The sequence below is a fragment of the Elgaria multicarinata genome, chromosome 4 (assembly GCF_023053635.1).
Source record: "Elgaria multicarinata webbii isolate HBS135686 ecotype San Diego chromosome 4, rElgMul1.1.pri, whole genome shotgun sequence".
Lineage (NCBI taxonomy): Eukaryota > Metazoa > Chordata > Lepidosauria > Squamata > Anguidae > Elgaria > Elgaria multicarinata.
The window spans coordinates 29,813,776-29,834,550 of NC_086174.1; the positions used below are offsets into that span (position 1 = coordinate 29,813,776).

Below are 20,775 nucleotides of genomic sequence, written 5' to 3' on the forward strand. Positions count from 1 at the left end.
ACCAACTACTTAGGGAATTGTTTCATGCAATGTTGATATTGTTAACTAACCTACTGGCATGCCTCGTGCTTATTAAGATTTTTGATATGCTTTAAATGAACTGTAACTGAGTTAACATTGTAGTGTAGAGGGCTGCTGCTCTTATCAAATGAACAAAACTTCAAAAAGGTACACAGGAATCAATTCAGTTGAGGCCAAATTCATTTTGAGTCAAGACTCTTTCTTTAGATGCAATTCACACAGGGTTATTTTTTTATTTATGGTATGAACAGTTCCTCTGGGAGAAGAAAGATGGAGAAAACTCTAAAGAAGAAGTCCCTTGATTCAAATCACATTGGTAATTGCACTAACGGATCCCTCTGCATCTTTAAGAGTTGCACTTCTTTTTGTTTCCTGTACTGGTGCTTCTCCTTCTGCCACTCTTTCCCCCCCTGATTTCAGCAGTAGCCACATGTTCACTATAACATCAACTTTCAGCCTCAGAGTTTTCATACAGCTTTTAAAAATGTTCCATGCAGAAAAAACTAGGCGATAGTCTAACTTTGTTTCTAAAGGATTTTAAGCAGGGCCTAACTGAACAGCACAAGACAGGTGGTGTGCTTAAACTAAAACAACAACACTTTCCCAGAGACACACAGGCTGCGCTTGGACAACACGATAGTCAACAGTGGGATAATAATCAACTCTACAGCTGTTTATCTAGGGTGTACTCCCCATACAACTTGATAATAATCAACCATGGTGTGGATTAGGATCAGTGTTGACTATTAGTCCACGCTGAGTTGATTCACTCATGCCTTGCCCTCTCCCCGCCCCCAATCCTCCTGGTAGTATCCCATCAGCCATTGCTGCCAAAAATCTATCCTGCTGCCTGGACTATAGCAGCAGCTGCCACATTGGCCGCTATTGCCCTGAAACTCTGTGCCTGACAAAGTAACCAATGGTGACCAAGGAAATAACCAACAGTGCCCTTCCACACATCATGATAACTAACGGTGGTTCAAATAGCCAACTCTGCACAGTACTGGTTATTTGCATTGACTATTTTGGCCAAATACCCAACCATGTCTTAAAAAACACCTTCCACACAACATGATATCCCACGGTGAGGTAAATAACCAACCAGTGACTATTTAAAGCACCGTGTTGTCTGAACCCAGTCACAGTGATGATGGCTTGCCTATGTACTGTCAAATGATTTCAGGCTGGAGAAGCATCCAGTAAGATGATGTCCCAACTTTAACAGTATGCTTTGCAAAGACAAAATTGCAATTTTCTTGAGAAAAAATTAAGAGAGCCAATTACAACAAGAATAATTAAGCAATGAATTAGGTTTCAGTGTGTTCTGAAAGTTGCCTAGTCTTCTCTATTCATTTAAACAGATTTTGATCAGCCATCAGGAAGGAAGGAAGGAAGCAATGACACAAGGGCTAAATCCTCTTAAAATTCACCACGCTTAATCATTCACAAGTCTAAAAAGGTTACTTACATCTCGGTCTACAGTTGTTGCAAAACCAATGGCCTCCTTTTGTGAACAATTGACAGCTTTTTGTAGCGTGTAAATAACCTGTTCATATGTATGAACTTCATCATTAAAAAGCATACAGTAGTAAGTATCACTCTTCTTGCTGTAAAGGCAATATTAAAAATAATAAATGTCATAATGTAAACCAATCAATATATCTCTGGCACTTTAGTATGATTTACTGGGTCCTCTAAAAGAAAATATACTGAATTGCATAATAAGAATATGGAGGATTTTTCTGATTAAGTTTTACTACCATACATTATAACCTATAAGTCATGCTGGATCCTACCACTATTTTATTGTCTTTTTATCTGGACACATCATCTGAAACCTTTTGTTCTAGCAAAACTCCTGCATGCTTAACATGTTCTTTAAATTACAGAACTGACTCAATCACTGAAACATTTCACAACAAGAACACTGTTGGATCATATTAAAGACCTATCTAGTCCTGTTTCCAAATTCCAAAAGTGCCCAGCAAGATGCCCTTCAGTATGTTTCAGTATGTTTCAATATAAATTAAGTCATACTAACTAAACAGGCCAAACAGGGTATTGATCTGTAACCGGGTTGAGTCCACAAACTAGTCATAGAATAGATGTTTCAGTACAAACTATAATTCAGATCACTTCTTGCAAAACAAAACAAAAACGATTCCCTTTACTCTCCAGTAAATGTGTTTAAGATTGTAACCTAATGTATCAATTGAGTGCAATTGCAATCCAGAGGAAACTTATCATACCAAAATCCTATTGAAATTAATGGGAGGTAAGCACAAAATTAAATGCTTATCACATTTACTTCAGTAGGACTAAGGCATGACCAGATCTCTTTGGACTGCACACAATGTTACGGTGTAAATTACAATGAAATTAACATTTTAACATGAAAATATGTGCCAATCTTGAAAACTCAAGCAACAATTTTACTTACACCATCTCTAAACCTGGTGGCAGCTCATTTTCTTTTTCCCATGTTAATATATCTACAGCATATTGAAACATGATAGCAAAAATATTATAAACTTTTGCTATCATATCTTCTGACAAATGGACAAGAGGATCCTAGAATGGGACAGAAGGGAAAAAAATATTACACTGAGACCACATTTTCTAAATTATTTCCCATCGCAGAAGAGGCTAAAAGAATACATCTAATTAATACTCTAGTTTAGGGTCTGAGAGTTGGTGGGACTCAACAATAGTTATTTATACTGTTTATTGCCTATTAAAGCTTCTAAATTTTTAATTAACAGTTTATGTCAATATTTTTATACAATATTCATAGAAATTTCCCATTCATCCCTCCCTTTAGTGATCCCCCAACATCAACTGATATTAAATAGGGCAAGGAATATAAATAAGATTTAAATATTTTTTTAAAAAAAATTAAAAGGCAAATAGTAGAAAAGGAAAGGAAGAAAATAAAGGAAGCCAGTTTTGTTATCTAATTTCGCATGAGGTGCTGGGCCATTCTGTTTATACTGGATGAAACAAAAATGATATTATTTGGTGGCAAGAGTAGTCTTACTTAGCGAGGTCCCAAAACTTAATCTCCACTCAATACTGTCACCTCAGCACAGTAGAATTTTGAAAGGCTGTGCATTCTTACCTCCTCCTCGTCAGTTTCTGAAGTATTATGTTCATGCTTTTGGCAGTAAGGCCCTTCTTTCCAAGCTTCAGTGTCTCCACAGTCACAGAAACCTCCTCCGCCAGATGTTGTCATCTAAACAATTTAAACAGGCGTAAGATCAGAAAAGTATGCTTGCCAAATGAAAATCCAGGCTGGTAAACCTTCCACCCAAAGACCGATGGGTAATTTAGAAAGTAGAGAAACATATCTGTCAAGTCTTTTTCACTATTTTCCAAATTGTCAATTCAGATTCACAGTGCGACGCATTCCACATAAATAACTATTGTAAAAAAATTCTGTAACGTATTAGAACCCAAGCCTGTACTCATTGGAGCAGAGACGACAAGACTCTGCTCCTGGTGGTGCAATTCCTTGCACCACCAGGAAGAGAGGGCCCTGGCTGTTCCTGGTGCCCACAAAAAGAGAGAATAATCTCAGGATGCTATGAACGAATTTATTGCTGAAAAGCCCAACGCGTTTTGGCCTCCTGCTTTTAATTAGGCTTTCATCAAGGGGCTGTAACAATACATATATAAAACATGAATGAGACAACACATGCCAGGTTCATAGCAGGGTTATGTGAGGGTTGTTTCACCCTCGTATAACCCATGATGGCTGGGTTCCCATGATGCGACACAAACCCCTATCACCCCAATACATGTACAATACCATGTACATTGATGTACATTGATGGTGCTATATAAATAAATAATAATAATAATATTCAAAATTATCATTTTGGCAGGTGCACACAGCTCATCATGAGTTAATAACCCATTATGACCCAGCCATGTAGTGCGAACTGGTCCATTGACTGATTAATGTCAGCCTTTAGTACACCATGTGTTCAGTGTTAATGAGTCTGCTAGAAATACGTCATTGTTAAGTCTTCATTTTAAAAATTACAGTGCTGAGTGATCTGTGAACATAAGGCAGACGCTGGGTCACAACAGGTTGGCATGCTCATTTATTGTCTACTATTAAATTCATTAAACACGTCTACCAACACTACACCTATCATCTTTGCTTATAAACTTTAAAGTTGAACTCTTAGTTTCTGAAAGCTCCAACGTTTAATTTTAATCCAAGTAATGTGTACGAAAACGTCAGGACTCCTTAGGCACCACCTACATACTACTACCTAGTGTAATGCTCTTTCTGCAAGAACAGAATTGTTAGAACTTGGGAGAGGAGAGGAAAGAGCAAGAGAAAAGGACAGAGATAAAATACATTATGAACAAGTCACAAATTAGATACCGAATAAAACACAAGATGTTGCTAAAATCATATATAACCTTACTGACCCGGTATCGATGTTCTCTATGAACACTTCCCAGAAAACATTCCATGCATAACACGCAAGTTGGATCAACTGCACAATCTCTGCAAGGGGGAAAAACGACAGAAAGCATGTAAACATAAAAGGGCCAAATACATTCAACACTTTAATTGCCTAGGAGAAAGCCTACATAAAGGACACAATCCAGAGCCATCTGTACAGATGGGAATCCCATTGATTAGATATGGGTGACAATCCTCTGGGAACTTATCCCATAGCTGGTAAGTGGAAAGCCATGTTTCTGCATATGGGCTGCCTTTTTAAGTACTATTTAAAAACTGAGCATGCTTAAAGTAACATTAAAGTAACATTGATTATTCATAAAACACAAACATTGTGATAACTATAAGTTGTCCTTCTGAGGAGGTTCACATATTGCTAAATATGGGAGTTTTCTATAAATAATGGAGTGTGTGTGTATCAGAGAAAGAGAGAGATAGCAAAAAGGTTGCATTTATTTGTTAATTTCTAATTGTTGTGGGTCACACAATTAAAAGCATAAAATACAACACATGTGCATAATATCCCATTTTTGCAATCCTGCCACCCCTTTCTGAGGCACCACCTCTTTCTGCAATCCTACCACTCCACCTGCCACCGATGGAAAAAAAAGCTGCTAACTCAAATCTAGACCAAAAAATTTCCGGAGAGCAAATAATTCAAAAGCAATAAGCATAGTCACCAATAATCAAATATTTAAAGCAAGTGGGGCTTCGTTGTTTTTTGGAACTAAATATCAGATATAAAAGATTATGGGCAACGATAACATTACAAGCTTTCTAAGGAATTCTAGCAATAATTTTTCAGATAAAACTGTCATAGTGGGGAAGTTTAGACAAGGATCTAATTGCTACAGGATGACAGGTTCAGACAATGACACCTATGCACCTCACTCAATGGGCAATCCTGACATGGGCCCACCTGACATCTATGTGTTGAACATAATGTTTGCATAGGACTCCATCTGTGTGTGCCTAGCTCAATTTGCACAATCGCTAATACTTTAAAAAATAATCCTACTAACACTTCATCTAACCCAGTCCCTCTCAGAACTTAATGCCAAATTTGGGGTTAATTAACCAACAGTCTGGCAATTGTTAGTGGGAATGAGCACACTGCCTCTGGCATGCTCCTCACTCCTGCTTTCAACTAACAACCTATGATCATCCATTATGTAGCTTTTCAGTGTGACTTCTAAAACCGGTACACTTTGGATTTTTTAGGGGTTTAATATGCCAGAGTTAACCTATGATTTGTTGTTGGGTTACCTCTGGCTTGTTTAACACCTAAACCATCCAAAGTGTACTGGTTTGGACATCACACTAACAGCCTATGAAAGGTTGAAAGTGGTTTCTTGAAAGCAGCTTGCTTGCTCCCACCAGTTTGTGGGATGAATAACCCACAGTTTGGCATTACGTGCAAACCAGATCATTTATATCTGAAAAGAAAAATCATGACTTAAAACTCAAATTGCAATCAGAATTGTCAACAAAAAATAAATAGTCATTATTACATTTGAAAACACTTTGTTCCATCTGCATAAATGTTCTTAAGATGTGGAATTATTATTTCCAAAAAAAAAAAAAACCTATCCCGAAATAAGTTGCATGAATACACTCAACCATACCAGTGCAGTACCTACTCCATTTTGGTCCAAGGGATGGAGTCAAGGGTTAGAGCAAGGATTAGGCCACAAGTTGTACCACTCAGATGGCACTATTATTATTATTATTATTTATTTATATAGCGCCATCAATGTACATGGTGCTGTACAGAGTAAAACAATAAAATAGCAAAACCCTGCCGCATAGGCTTACATTCTAATAAAATCATAATACAACAATAAGAAGGGAAAGAGAATGCACCAAACAGGCACAGGGTAGAGTAAAACTAACAGTATAAAAGTCAGAACAAAATCAAGTTTTAAAAGCTTTAGGAAAAAGAAAAGTTTTTAGCTGAGCTTTAAAAGCTGCGATTGAACTTGTAGTTCTCAAATGTTCTGGAGGAGCGTTCCAGGCGTAAGGGGCAGCAGAAGAAAATGGACGAAGCCGAGCAAGGGAAGTAGTGCATTCTAGTGCCTTGTTCTACAAGAGGCTCCCGCTGCACAGCAGTTAACAGGATTTCAGTTAGGCAGGTAGTATAGTTGTTTGAAGCATAGGGTTTGGCACTTTCTCAACGGAAATCCTGAACTAATCTTGGTATGCTTTTATTTCTCTTAGTAACATTAGCTTCTTGATGTGGGTAAAAGGACTTTGCTTCGTAAATAAAAATCCAAGTCCCAAGGCAGTAAAATATGCATTTAATTTATTTATTTATTTATTACATTTCTATGCCGCCCAATAGCCGGAGCTCTCTGGGCGGTTCACAAAAATGTTTGCAATTGACAACTTTACCCACTTACCAATCATTCTGAACAGAAAATGCTACTATTCATTTGAGTCTGGTTATATATAGCTCAAATCATGCCAATGTTATGGGACTTATTTATTTATTATTTATTTATTTATTTAGAATATTTATATACCGCTCCCCATTGAAAAATTTCAGAGCGGTGTACCAGATAAAATGAAAATAAAAACAGAATAAAACAGTTAAAACAAAATTTAAAAGAAGCAAAAACAGAGATTCAAGGCTGCATATTAAGGAAAGGCTTCTTGGAATAAAGATGCTTTCAGGAAGCACCGAAAGGAGTACAAGGTTGGTCTTGACACTTTAATAGAAATTTGAGCTAGCAGTTTCCATTGTAACTGTCACCATTTATTGTTTTTGTTGTAACTGCTGCCATTTATTGCTTTTTACTGTGTTATTGTATTGTTTCTTTTATTATCTATGCTGCCTTAGGAGCATTTCACCCTTAAAGGTGGCCTAAAAACAAAGATAATAACTAAAAAAAAAGTATGACTAGTATAGTTACCTGCAAGAGTATGTAGGCTCCCCAACTTTAAAAACCCGGCCACAAAGATGTGAAGGTTTGTTTGCTTGTTCAAGTTTTTGAAAGCCAAATGCAGGATCTTCGCCACATAGGTACCATTCCATTGGACCCAGTAAAACATGTTGTGCAAGCATATCTTCGTTCTGTGGGGCTGGATTAGGACCCCTGCAGTAAATTTTGGGTACATAATAGGCTAGGTGCTTGTATATTTCTTTAGGAAGATCAGACGTTTGCAGCCATTTCTTTAAGAAGAAAAAAAGTTAAAACACATTATTACAAAATTAAAATACTGTATACCTACTCATCCTCTTTCTCTAAAAATATAATAGAACAGTGGAAAGGTTTTCCTGCATAGTACAATATTTTTAAGATTACAATTGATTTTAATGTCTAATATCAAGAGAGATACTTCGAGCATACTCAAGGGCTCTCATGTATGCCCTATGAGCTGTAGACTTCTTTTCCTTCTAATAGCCCCTCCCGCTGTTGTGGTACGTCATGAGATTCAAAGCAGTTTACCATTTGACATTGTGTATGTGGAAATATAATTCCAAGAAATACAAGTCCAAAGCCGAACTGGATATGCACAACTAATTAAAGGATACTTTTGATAGTGCCCATTGCCCCCCAAACAAACAGATTTTCAAAATACTTCTAAAGCAAAGTGCAGCTACTAGCACACACAAATAAACCCATAATCATTTGTGAACAACCCTCAGTCTGGATGAAAGTGCTGTCCTGAATAAATTCACATTTAGGGACAGCAACAAGAAATCAAGAAGAAGAAGGCTTAGGGGGACTACTCCCCAATCAAACAGTGCTACCAAGCTCAACTAAAAACTTTTCTTTTTCCTAAAGCTTTTAAAACTTGATGTTGTGCAGACTTCTACTGTTACTTTCTACTGTTAGTTTTACCCTACCCTGTGCCTGCTTACCCTACCCTGTACCTGTTGGCATTCTCTTCCCCTCCTTATTGTTTTACTATGATTTTATTAGATTGTAAGCCTATGCGGCAGGGTCTTGCTATTTACTGTTTTACTCTGTACAGCACCATGTACATTGATGGTGCTATATAAATAATAATAATAATAATAATAAACAGGGCAGTATGGTATAGACGGATTTTTTTTAGTGCTCTTCCAATTTTGCTGAGATGCTTTTAGAACTAAAGGAATGCTAAAACTGGGCAAGCTTATCACAAAAGCATAACAAAGGGAGCATAAGAATTACCTTTCTGATCAAGGCAAGGCCCTAGCCTAGCATTTGTTTTTTAAAGGCAACCAATCAAATGCTTCTGAAACCTTGCAAGTTGGACACAAAAGTAATGACCATCTCCTGCTATTTGCACCCAATGACCAGCACTTTCAAAAATTAATTGTACCTCCCCCCCCCCCAGTTCACAAAACCTACTTTGGAAAAGCTAGATATCCTGGTCCCTAGTTGTATAGGGGGCTGTAGGACAACAGTAAAACCTTGAACATGACTTGGTAGTTAATAGGCAGCCAGTGCAGTGGGTTTTTTTTAACACAGGTGTAACATGTGTAGCTAGGTGCGCCAATGAGCATACTAGCTGCAGCTTTCAAACCAGTCTCAAGGCAAGACTCACATAGAGTGCATTACAGCAGTCTAATTGGGCATAGATAACTGTGGCTAGACTATCCCTATCCAGGAATGGGCGCAGTTAGTGCACCAACTGAAGTGGGTAATGACTGCTCCGGGACCCCAAGGTCAGCTGAGCCTCCAGAACTGATGGATCTAGAAGAACCTCCAAACTACCCAGAGGGAGTGCAACCCTATCCAGAACAGGCAATACTCCAATTCCCAGACCTGGGAACCATCCACCCACAAAGGCTCTGTGTTATCAAGATTCAGCTTCAGTTTATTAGCTCTCATCCAACCCATAATTATATCCATGCACCGTTCTCCTGTTGACCACTCCCAACAATTTTATTAAACAACACAACAAACTGTGCCCTGTGACAACCCACAGTTCAACTGCCAGGAGCCAAGGCACTATCACTCAATGTTGTTCTCTGGAAATGACTCCATAAGAAAGAGCTGAAACACTGTAAAAAATTGCCTCTAACTCCCAACTCACGAAGGCTGTTGAAGAGGTTACCATGGTCAATGATCTCAAAAGCTGCCAAGAGATCAAGAAGTAGTAACACAATCACACTCTTCCTGACCCTCTCCTGAATGTGATCATACAACTAAGTAAACAAGGCCAATTCTGCCCCCAAAATTGGGGCTGAACCCAGACTGAATTGGAGCCAGATGTTTCATTTAAGAGCACCTGCAGCTGAGACATATCCACGCTAGAGAGTGGATATGTCTCATCTGCAGGTGCTCTTGAATGAAACATTATCTGATCCAACACGTTATGCAGGATGAGATGATATATGGCATGCATCTGTGTGGGTCCACCCCCATGCAATGATGGGTTCGACCAAGGGGCATTGCTAGGCCAAATCTATTTCTCATGGCCCTGGGTCTATTCCCCAGAGACCAAAGTGTCTACTGATGCCAATGGAAGTTTTTTTCTTTCTCAGTTTAATTGCAATGTAACAGGAAATTTTGATGGGGATTGCAGCTGGGAAAGGAAGGAAGGGTTAACTTCCCTCCCCACATACAATACCCGACCAACCCCTCCTCCATGCATGGCAATTAAGCTTAGAAAAAAACCTTATCTTGGTGCCGATGGGAAGTTTTGTTCCCCTGAGCTTTAAAACTCCCCTCTGCATGGCAATTAAGTGGGGGCGGGGGGAAGCTTTCCATTGATGCAATAGAAATATTGGGCCCCAAATGTTTTATATGCCTAACAAAGACCTGCACTCACCACTCCCCTGATCCATCCAGTCCCCCATGGCTAGCTTGAAGAAGCCATGAAGGGCAAGGGTCAAAAGAACATGTGCTGGATTGTCCACATCTTCAGGCCTGAAACAGATCCACAAAACAGAACAAGACAGTGCACTGGACACCTCAACATACACTGTCAATAATGGTGTTCAAGTCACCATGAAGGTGAGCAATTTTGTTCTCAATGTGTTTGGCGAACTCATCAAAATGAGCCTGAGGGTTCCTGTACTGGATTCACAGAGGTAGATGAAAGCAACACCCAGACCACTCATAAAAGTTCAACTGGACAGCTAGCTGAGGACACATGGAGGCAGCCAAACAAACCATCTTTGCCACCTTCACCAAAATGCAATAGGCACAATTGTGCATTTCCATGCATGTTTGGTCATCCTCATGATGTGTCTTATGCTACTTGAGTTCCAGCCATCTTTCAGGCTGTTATATCATCCGATGCTCCTTGGTAAACCAGGAAGCCATCTGAAGTCCACAGTGCTGAAGAGGGCACAAAGGAGTGAATGTACTGACAATCCTTCATATCTTACCACTGTGAAAAGGGCCTCAACAGAACTGCTGGCTCTGGCTTCTGGAAAATCCCCCAGAACATTCAGGAATCTGTCAGATTCCGTAAGTTTCCACCGGCAGACCATCTTGATGGGCTTCTACCTCTGCATGAAGAGATTGGTACTGAGACTAAACCATGAGGAAGTAGTTGCTCATGACAATGGGGTAATTTCCACCACCACCCAATCTCCAAGACAGCCGCGTCATGCTCTGAGGTAAAGACCAAATCAAGGGCATGGGTCACCCCATGTGTTACTTCTGTGCAGACATGCATAGCATTGCACTGTAGATATCTAGTGTGTGTGTTTATACATAGAAATGTATATATCTATATATCATATCTAGATAACAATTTATTATTTGTTATTGTAGATTTTCAACAATATAAAACAAAACAAAAAGAGAGGAAAAGAAAAAAGACCATAGGAACATATTTTAGTCACACATCTTTGTAAATTTGTGGTCTATAATATGGCTTAGTTCAGTAAATTGTGGAAACTTTTGCTGCAGTCTATAATAAGTCTATGCTGTTGCAGTTGTGTCCTGCTTGTCGGTTCCTGGTCAACAGTGGATTGGCCACTGTGTGAACAGAATGCTGGACAAGATGGCCCCTTGATCTGACCCAGCATGGCTCTTAATGATATTCATCTATGATACTTAAAACTTATGACTCGCAAAGAAGTTATATAATAGATTTACAGTTTCAGATATGGTATTTCTAATGCAAATTATATATAATATCAAATAAAAATTAAGCTTGTTTATTTACTTATTTATTCCTACACATGTTTAGACAGAAAAATGTCCTACAAGTCCCACTATTCCCTCGCCAGACACGCTGCCTGAGGGATGCTGGGAACCATAGGACTTTTTTCTACCTAAATATACAGCATTAATATACTGCGCAATATCATAAGATCTCTAAGCTATTTACATAAGAAATACATAAAATACAATATAAAATATATACATTAAAAACATTACAGAAAAAGTAAAATAGAGCAGTGCAATCACATGTCTAGGAATGCCTGAGTAAACTGGTGCATCTTCAAGAAGCTCTGAAGTTCACCAGTTTCCCATTCTCAGACCACACGTTGGAAAGCATTGCAGATGGTGGGTGCCATTATTGAGAAGGGTCATTGATGTGCCATAATGATAACCTTGTTAGGTTTGAATTGGATGGCCAGCATACTACTTAAACATTTAATCATAATAAACCCCATGTTTTAGAAGAACTATGAAACTTTCACACTTCAATAACCATAAATTTGCAATAAAATTAGAAAACCTGAAAGCAAAAATTAATATTGGTCTTATTGGTGACTACATACAATGTTTAAATTTAAACGTGACATTCCACTGTACATATTATTTCCCTTATTTTGATTGTTACTTTAAAGGGTATAAAATTAAAGGAAAGGCTAGGGCCTAATCTACACCAAGCAGGATGCTGCACTATGAAAGTGGTATGAAAGCGGTATATAAAAGGCAGGAGCCACACCAAGCAGGATATAGTGGTATATGGTATGTATCTGGACAACCATCTGTCAGGGATGCTTTAGGGTGGATTCCTGCATTGAGCAGGGGGTTGGACTTGATGGCCTTGGAGGACCCTTCCAACTCTGCTATTCTATGATCTTATGGGCCCCAACAGTTGTCAGTGCACTGCAATACCATTATAAAGCAATAGTGTGGCGCCTGCCTTTTATATACCGCTTTCATGCTGTTTTCAAAGTGCAATAACCTGCTTGGTGTAGATTAGACTATATTTATTGTTTGTTCACTTAAAAAGGACAATTGGTAGTAATCACACTTTTCCTATACGCATTAACAGCTACATAGGTGAAAATGATAGGTTTATATATTATAAACAGGATTCAACTGTATAAGCTAATTAATAATTACAACCTTTTATTTAGCATGCTAGTGATGGTCACTATCAAGGCTATACAATACTTCAAATTGCATATGTTCCAACTCTGCAAGCATCAGAATATATACAGATCTAAGTATGTAAATTATCAGAGAATGTTATTTAGCTTAGATACCGAGAATGTTATTGAGCTTAGATCAATCGCAAATCTATAAATATTACTAAGGAGACTGTTAGAATGTTTCAGACTGAAGCAGCGGCATGCTTATGACATATTAAAATATATATTTTAAAAACAGACTGATGTCAAAATGAAACACCCCATCAAACTATGTACACTCCAGCCTTGCAGTGGTGCAACATCTCAATAGTCTGCTCATGTGTCACAGGACTTTTTAAATGGTAGGTCTGGCAATTTAGTTGTCCGGAAGGACTTGTCCTTCAACCCCAGGCAAACAGCTAAATAACAAGAGGATCTAGTCCAAAGTATTTACAAGCCTCCTTCCTAGAGCTGGTCATACTAACAAAGATGGGACGGACGACTAGCTTTATAGCTATAAAATAGAACGTTTGATTAAGAATTAACTAGAAAGAATATTCCCAAAGGGGCCAGATAAATTTGAATAATCTGCTAGTACTAGATGGTTGAACCTTAAGTTCAATCATGCTTAGAAACAGGGTTTACATAAAGCTGTCTGTGATGAAAAGGTTTACATAGAACTCCTCCTCACATTTCCTAAGATGACTTTAAAATTAGAAAAAAAGAGAAAGTGTGAAGCCATCTAATCTTCAGTATTTTAATGTGAGCCACAGTAAACTGTTTATAAAAACTGTCCTCCTATTCCTTTACTGTCTACTCCTGGTGAGAGGATAGTTTATAAGTTTACTTAAATATAACTCACTCAGACAAAAACTAACAAACAAGCCAAAACATTTATTTCAGGAATCAGTTTCTGGTTGTTTTTGAGTAGAAAAGTAAAGAAAAGAAAAAAGAAAAGAAAAGGAGGCTACTTCAAGTCACTTCGGTAAACAGAGTTGGCTTGGGTGCTCCTTCAAATGAAGTCAGCCCTGCTTTGCCAGTCACTATGACAAATCCATTCTCTGCTTAGTTGGAACTGTATGCACTCTAGACTACTGCAAAGGTGTCACATCAAAAGATCTCTTGCCCTCCTTTTCACGTTCACTGTGACAACCTGCCTGGTCTAACACAGCAGTTTCCTTGACAGTTCCTAACCTGTACAGGTGCTACCTTGGCCTGCCGCAGCACAAAAAACAAACAAACAAGAGAAGCAAAGTAGCAGCTGTTCTGAGTCTCAACTAGTTTATTGTGCCATGAATTCGTGCGGGCAATGGCCTATTTTATCGATTCATTCAGCCTGAGCCAAGCAGACCCTAGACCGCCTTATATACAAATTGCCTACCTTGTCCTTAAGACTTTTAATTGCTTTAATTGTTGTGCACCGCCCAAGAGCTTCGGCTATTGGGCGGCATAAAAATGTAATAAACAAGTAAGAGAGAAAGGAGGCGAGATTTGCCCCCTTGTGCCAGTCCAACCCGTTTTTCCCACCCCTTTGCTCACCAAAGTTAGTCTCCTGGACTCTTTCTCCCTCTATCCCTTTGTGTCTGAGACTCCCACCCCTCAATCCTTTATTACACTTCTTCTTGGCTTGAAATATAGTCTACTTGAAATCCAGCCCTCCAGACTAGTTAGGTCTCCCCACACCACGACCACGCAAATATTGTGAAATCGCATCCCCCAATTATTCTCTGGCAACTCCCCGTCAAACAAGATCCCCCCCCTACCCCGGCAATTCTCTCCCCCGTTAATTTGCTCCAACTGCCAACCAGACAGCCCGCCCCCTCCGACTCATTTCCAGTGCAACCCCTACCGCCGGGCCCTGATACACCTGCCCAGTCGTCGACCTCCGCCTTCCCTTGGAGGCCATCCCGCCGCCCGCCGCCTTTATCCCCCTCAGCGTCTCCCGCACCCTCTCTCTTCCCCCTGCAGCTCCTCACGCCCCGCTCCCGGCCCTTCGCTCCCCTCGCCTACGCCCCGCTCCGTTCGCGGCCCCTTGCAAGACGACGTCGGGCCTCACCAGGGCAGTCTCCTCTGCAGAACATTCCAGCAAGCTCCTGTCAATAGGCTGGACCTCCGTCTCCAAGTCCGACGCCATCTTCCCTCCTCCTCCTCTTCTTCCTCCTCCCCTCCCCCTCCAACTCCTCCTCCGTCGCCAAGAAAGTGACACCCGGAACCGAGCCCAGCCGGCCTCTCTGCCAGGGGAACCCGCTTCCGCTCGGCAGTCCTCCCCACCCTCAACCCCGCCTGTATTCCGACAGTCCCAAGCCCCGGGTGTTCGCCCTCGCTCTGCCTTCCCTTCCCGGGCGGAAGGGACTCCATATAGGAGCGCACAAAGCACCCTGGGAATTGTAGTCGTTCCGCCGAAGCGAAGGACTCTATGCCCTGCGGTGAGGTGACGAGTCCCCGCTTTGAACCGCTAAAGCGGCCCAGGAACTAAACAGGGTAGTAAACGAGGGACAAGGCGGCGTTGGCTCGGCCTGTGCACGGTCGGCTTCAGAACTGCTTCCAAGGCTTGGTGCCGTACCTTCTTCCATGACTCAGCCCTAGGAGTATATGCAGTGTTGATACCTGGGAGTATCTTTCTTTGAGCATGTACAGAGTGGGTTTCTCGTAGGGCTCATCTACACCAAGCAGGATGTTGCACTATGAAAGCGGCATATAAAATGCAGGAGCCACACTATTGCTTTATAGCAGTACTGAAGTGCTCTGATCACTATTGGGGCCCTTTGACACATACCATATACCGCTTTCATATACTGCTTTCATAGTGGAATATCTGGCTTGGTGTATATGAGTCCGTACTCAGCATTCACATCTGGGATTTGAGTTCAAGAGCTATGAGAACCACTACCTCTTATTGTGGAAAGAGGGGAGTGTCTGCCAAAGAAGATTGTTAAACAGCCAGCAGTATTTGCAACAAGCTGTTGCAGTGCTGAGTGCTCCTGCATTTGAGTCCGTCATGCCCTTTTCTATGATACTCCATTCCATCCTACTGCCACCCCCATTTCCCATTTTTTCACCCAACAGATACGTGGCCGCTGAGCATCCTCAGTCCTTGTTATATTGTTTTGGAGTTTCCCCCTCATTTAGGGTTTATTTGTCCTATTATTGTATTTCTGCAAACCATAGGTTTATTCCAAGCCTGCTGATACCTGAGAATAGTGCCCTTTTGGCTACATAAGGGTCAGCACTCCAATAATGAGTTCACTATTAATACAGGATTATGTTCACATTGGTAGGACTCTGCTTTTGGAATCCAGTGTAAGAATGGTGTAAGCAACCAAACACAGGAAAGTTTATGGCACAAAGATTTCAAAGAGCTTCAGCTATTGGGTGGTATAGAAATGCAATAATAAATAAATAAAGTAAGCATCACTATAGCATAATACAAAGATAATAGAAAGTGAATGTTTTTTAAAAAAAGTTTGTTTTTCTTATTATTTATTTATTATTATTATTTATTTATATAGCACCATCAATGTACATGGTGCTGTACAGAGTAAAACAGTAAATAGCAAGACTCTGCCGCATAGGCTTACAATCTAATAAAATCCTAGTAAAACAATAAGGAGGGGAAGAGAATGCAAACAGGTACAGGGTAGGGTAAGCAGGCACAGGGTAGGGTAAAACTAACAGTATAAAGTCTGCACAACATCAAGTTTTAAAAGCTTTAGGAAAAAGAAAAGTTTTTAGTTGAGCTTTAAAAGCTGCGATTGAACTTGTAGTTCTCAAATGTTCTGGAAGAGCGTTCCAGGCGTAAGGGGCAGCAGAAGAAAATGGACGGATAAAAGACAGAAGTTTACTATCGAAAAGTACTGATTTGCATATACCTACAGTTTGAAAAGAATTATTGGTTTTAGAAATGTCTTGATCCGGTTCTCATGTCAAGCTGCAATTCCTGGGTTATTTAACCTAGGAATTGCTGGGGACAAGCAAAGCAGCAAGTGTGATGCCTCCTGTGCACTCATCAGTTCTGCTTTCAATTAACAATTCAGGATTGGGTTGTTTCATGACATGAGAACCTGGAAACGCTGTGTTGTTCGTGGGTTGAACAACCTAGAGTTAACCCATCAATAAACAATAGACTATTGTTGGGTTAACTCTGGGTTGTTTAACCCATAAGCAACCCAGAGTTACCAGGTTCACACATCACAAAACAATACAGGAACAGGGTGTTCCTGGGTTGCTAATTGAAAGAAGGAATGATGAACACACAGGAAGCAGTGTGCTTGTTCCTTAAACAACCCAGGAATTGCAGCATGACGAGAATTGAGCCTTTGTATGTATCTCTTCATTTAATCCATTAATTCCGTTTCCTCAGCTTCTGGTGATAAGAACAAATTCCATTGATACATCCAGCTAAATCCCATCGGTTTCAATGGGAGAGATACCCAATCTATTTAACTCTCTCCTATCTAAATCAATGAGATAAGTGGCTGGATTGTAATCTGTTTGATGAGCAATATGCATGCTGCTTCTTATACAATATTCCTTTTTTCATTTAATATTTTATTGCAAAACTTAAAATAATGGGATTAAAAAGCTAATACACTGAAGGTCAAAAATAGAAGTTATACAATTTCAAAGACTGAAAAAAATGAAATGCAAATAGTCTCCAATTCAGTTATCTAAACTTTTTGTTTTACATTTTTGTGTTTATTATTTCTGTCCCAATAGACTGATGTAATTTTATACATCAGAATCCTTTGCTAAGTATTTCTTCTCCATTCATTTATTGTTTGCACTTGCTCTAGCTTCCAAATGTAATAATTTTACAATATACAGCTTCTGTTACATCCTTAAGTTTCCCCAAAAGCTGCTTTGAGTCTTATATAGTATTCCAAATGATAATAAAATAAATATTACTTTAAATATTATAGATGACAATGGGCGAGTCCAATTTGACACTATCCTGTAGGGAGCAGCAGCGTACAAACATTTATAATATATTCCCCCAGCTTTAGAGACGCACTGCATGCTGAAAGTTTTTGGCTTCCTAATTATCTGCATATTTATGCAGGCATATTATATTAAGGCACAAGGCAAATTAATCTTGCATTGACTGAAAGTATTTTGGTCTTTTATGCAGACAGAAATGACAGATGTCTGGGAAAGTTTGTTTCTGATACATTTCCTCCGCTAAACTCTAAAGCTGAGTTTCAAAGCACAGTTACTTAGAAATAAGTCCCAATGAAATCAGTAGGGCATATATTTACTGACACTGAAACATTTATATCCTGCCTTTCCTTTAGATGGCCAGCAGCATCTGTTAATAAAACAATCATCACAAAACAGTTTAAACATTAATAAAATACAGCCAACATGAGAACAAAATGAGAGAGCCTAACAAAAACAAATCCTCCACTACATTAATTATTCTACCACAAATGCCTTCTTTAAAAGCTGTGGACTTTTGCTTGTCGAAATTGGCAGCAAAGTAAAGCAGGCCACTCTAGGGAAGGCAGGATGACCACTTACGTATCACCAAAAAAGAGGACACTTATTTGATAAAAATTGCTTATGCTGATTTATATGTAAAGATGCACATTTAGAAAGAATTACTATAATTTTAATAGCCATACAATGCATCTCATCATAGTGGGAAAGACTAACTGGGGGCCTGTCTTGACAACAGCGCGTTGGCACCGTGAACCACCAAAACCCCACGTTTTCGCTCCTGTGGGGTTGTCCCCATGCCAAGGAGCAAGCATGGGGGTTACATCCATCCATCAGAGGAGCCGCTGCCACACTGCTGGTCCCTCCCTAGTTTTTCTTTCCCCAAGGGAACCGATAACTTCACTTCTCCCCTTCTCCCCACACCGGAGGAAGAGCGGGGGTCTTCTGGCAGCCATTTGGCTCATCAGCCCACCCCTCCCCCCTGCCTGGACAGACAGCAACCAATCATGCATCAGCATCCACCTGGCCACACCTCCACCACAACCTGGAACACTGATAGATGGCAGAAGCGCCGTCCTCACCTGGCTCCAGAGAAAAAAGTCGGGATAAGTGCCCGACATTTTTTTACTTTGTTGTTATTATTTTTATTTCCAAACATAAAAACCAGACAAGTAAACAAATATCACAAAAACAACACATATACATTTAAAATGGGCTTCCGATTTTCTCCACAGCAAAAATAAGTAACAATAAGTTCACTTACACTTTAATCACACACACAAAAAATGAGATATTCCTCTCTTTTTGATATCTTAAAATTTTCTTATTCGTTGAATCCACAGACAAACAGTTCATTTTTTCCCCTAGATCCCTCAAAAAGTCTATAAGAGGTTTCCATTCAGCTGTAAACCTAGATGTCGACTTTTCCTTAATTATTGACGTAAGTTTCGCCGTCTATGCCAACTCCAACATCTTCACCAGCTATTCATCCACTGTTGGTACTGTTGACCCTTTACAGTTCTGTGGATATAATAATCTCGCTGCTGTTACCATATATAGGAATAAGGTTCCATAACTCCTCTCTATTTGATTGTCCATTAAACCCAAAAGAAAGTATTCTGGTTTCAATTGTATATTAGTCTTTAATATCTTCTGATTTAAAGAATGAATTTGAATCCAGAAACTCTTCGCTTTTTTACAAGTCCACCATATGTGATAGAATCATAGAATAGTAGAGCTGGAAGGGGCCTATAAGGCCATCAAGTCCAACCCCCCCCCCCCCCGCTCAATGCAGGAATCCAATCATGCCAGTCCAATCAGCTTCTCTACATGCAATGGGAACGGGGCACCTCAGGAAGTCAGCCCTCCCTGGGACAATCACAGTACGCCAGTAATATAAAACACAAGCAATTTATATTACAGCTTGTTTCACCCCCAGCATTGATTCTATACAACAGGGGCTGGCAGAAAGTATATGTCCAGATGTTCTGGACTTAAACTCCCAGCGTTCCTCACCATTGGCCATGCTGGCAGGAGCTTCTGAGAATTTAAGTCCAAAACATCTGGAGATCTACCTTCTGCCCACCCTTGCTATACAGTACAGTATCTCTGGCATAAAATATATTTCCATAGCTTTTGCCATGTTTGCTAGAAGAAGGGATATTTATGACATATGCACTTTATCCAGCTAGTGCTTATCAAGTGGAAAAATAAAAATACACACCAAAGAGAGAAGAATCTGTTTGGAGGGAGTAATTCCTTGAGCATCCAAGAGTCTTTCTCTGGTTGGCTTATTTATAGAGAATCCTTTTTAGATAATGTTTGAGCTTATCTAGGTGATAATTTCAAAGCATGCCCTATCACATGTTATGCTACAGAGTTCTACACTCCCTTGCTGCTGTGGAGCTTTGTCAATTAATTGGGGAAGTTAAATGGACAAAGCGTCTTTCTCTTCTTATATATGTGTTGTGGTGCCGGAAAGTTGCTTTTTCACATAGATAGATATACATAATAAATATAGACATTTGAAAGAGGAAACAGTCCATGCAATGTTGAGAGCATGGCTGCACAGGGTGGGTTTAATTTTACTGTTGTCTGTCAACTTTTTCCTGTGTTTCTGTGTCATAGTGGGGAATGCTCAGCCTATAAAGATGAGAATTTTTTTTAAAAAGTGCACAAAATGGCACAGGCATAGCAGGGAGAAGTGGTATTACTTGCCGTTAGTGATGATGTCACAGACACTATCCAATAGGTGCTCAAAATATTTATGTAACCACCATCCACAAAGCAATGATGAAAGTTTAGGTGGGGACAAGTATGCATTTCTCCAGCATATTTAAAGTTTGAATGCTGGTTAAATGTGATTTCAGTCCAATAGAAATGCTTCATCTGAATCCCTCACAACTACTGAATAATGTGTTATTCTAAGACAAGAGGGTTTTGTATCATGCTGGAACTGAGCAACAGCAGCACACAGCGCTAAAATCGGTAATCTTGAAAGAACTTTGCAACTCAGATCCTGTGCACGTGTACCCGGAAGTCCCACTGGGCACATCCTGTGCATGTGTGCTCAGAAGTC

General features: G+C 39.8%; 1 protein-coding gene across 2 annotated transcripts in view; it reads right to left on the reverse strand.

Annotated features, from left to right (window-relative positions):
* Window positions 1-14,933, reverse strand: part of UBR2 (ubiquitin protein ligase E3 component n-recognin 2) — a 67,808-nt gene extending 52,875 nt beyond the window's left edge. For both annotated transcript variants that reach the window (XM_063124004.1, XM_063124005.1), the window contains exons 1-6: window positions 14,818-14,933; window positions 7,414-7,673; window positions 4,465-4,543; window positions 3,140-3,253; window positions 2,462-2,592; window positions 1,490-1,628 (exon numbers count right to left, since the gene is read on the reverse strand). In XM_063124004.1, coding sequence (XP_062980074.1) covers window positions 1,490-1,628; window positions 2,462-2,592; window positions 3,140-3,253; window positions 4,465-4,543; window positions 7,414-7,673; window positions 14,818-14,895 — 801 coding nt within the window. In that variant the 5' untranslated portion in view covers window positions 14,896-14,933. The remainder of the gene's footprint in view (window positions 1-1,489; window positions 1,629-2,461; window positions 2,593-3,139; window positions 3,254-4,464; window positions 4,544-7,413; window positions 7,674-14,817) is intronic.
* Window positions 14,934-20,775: the final 5,842 nt, after the last annotated feature.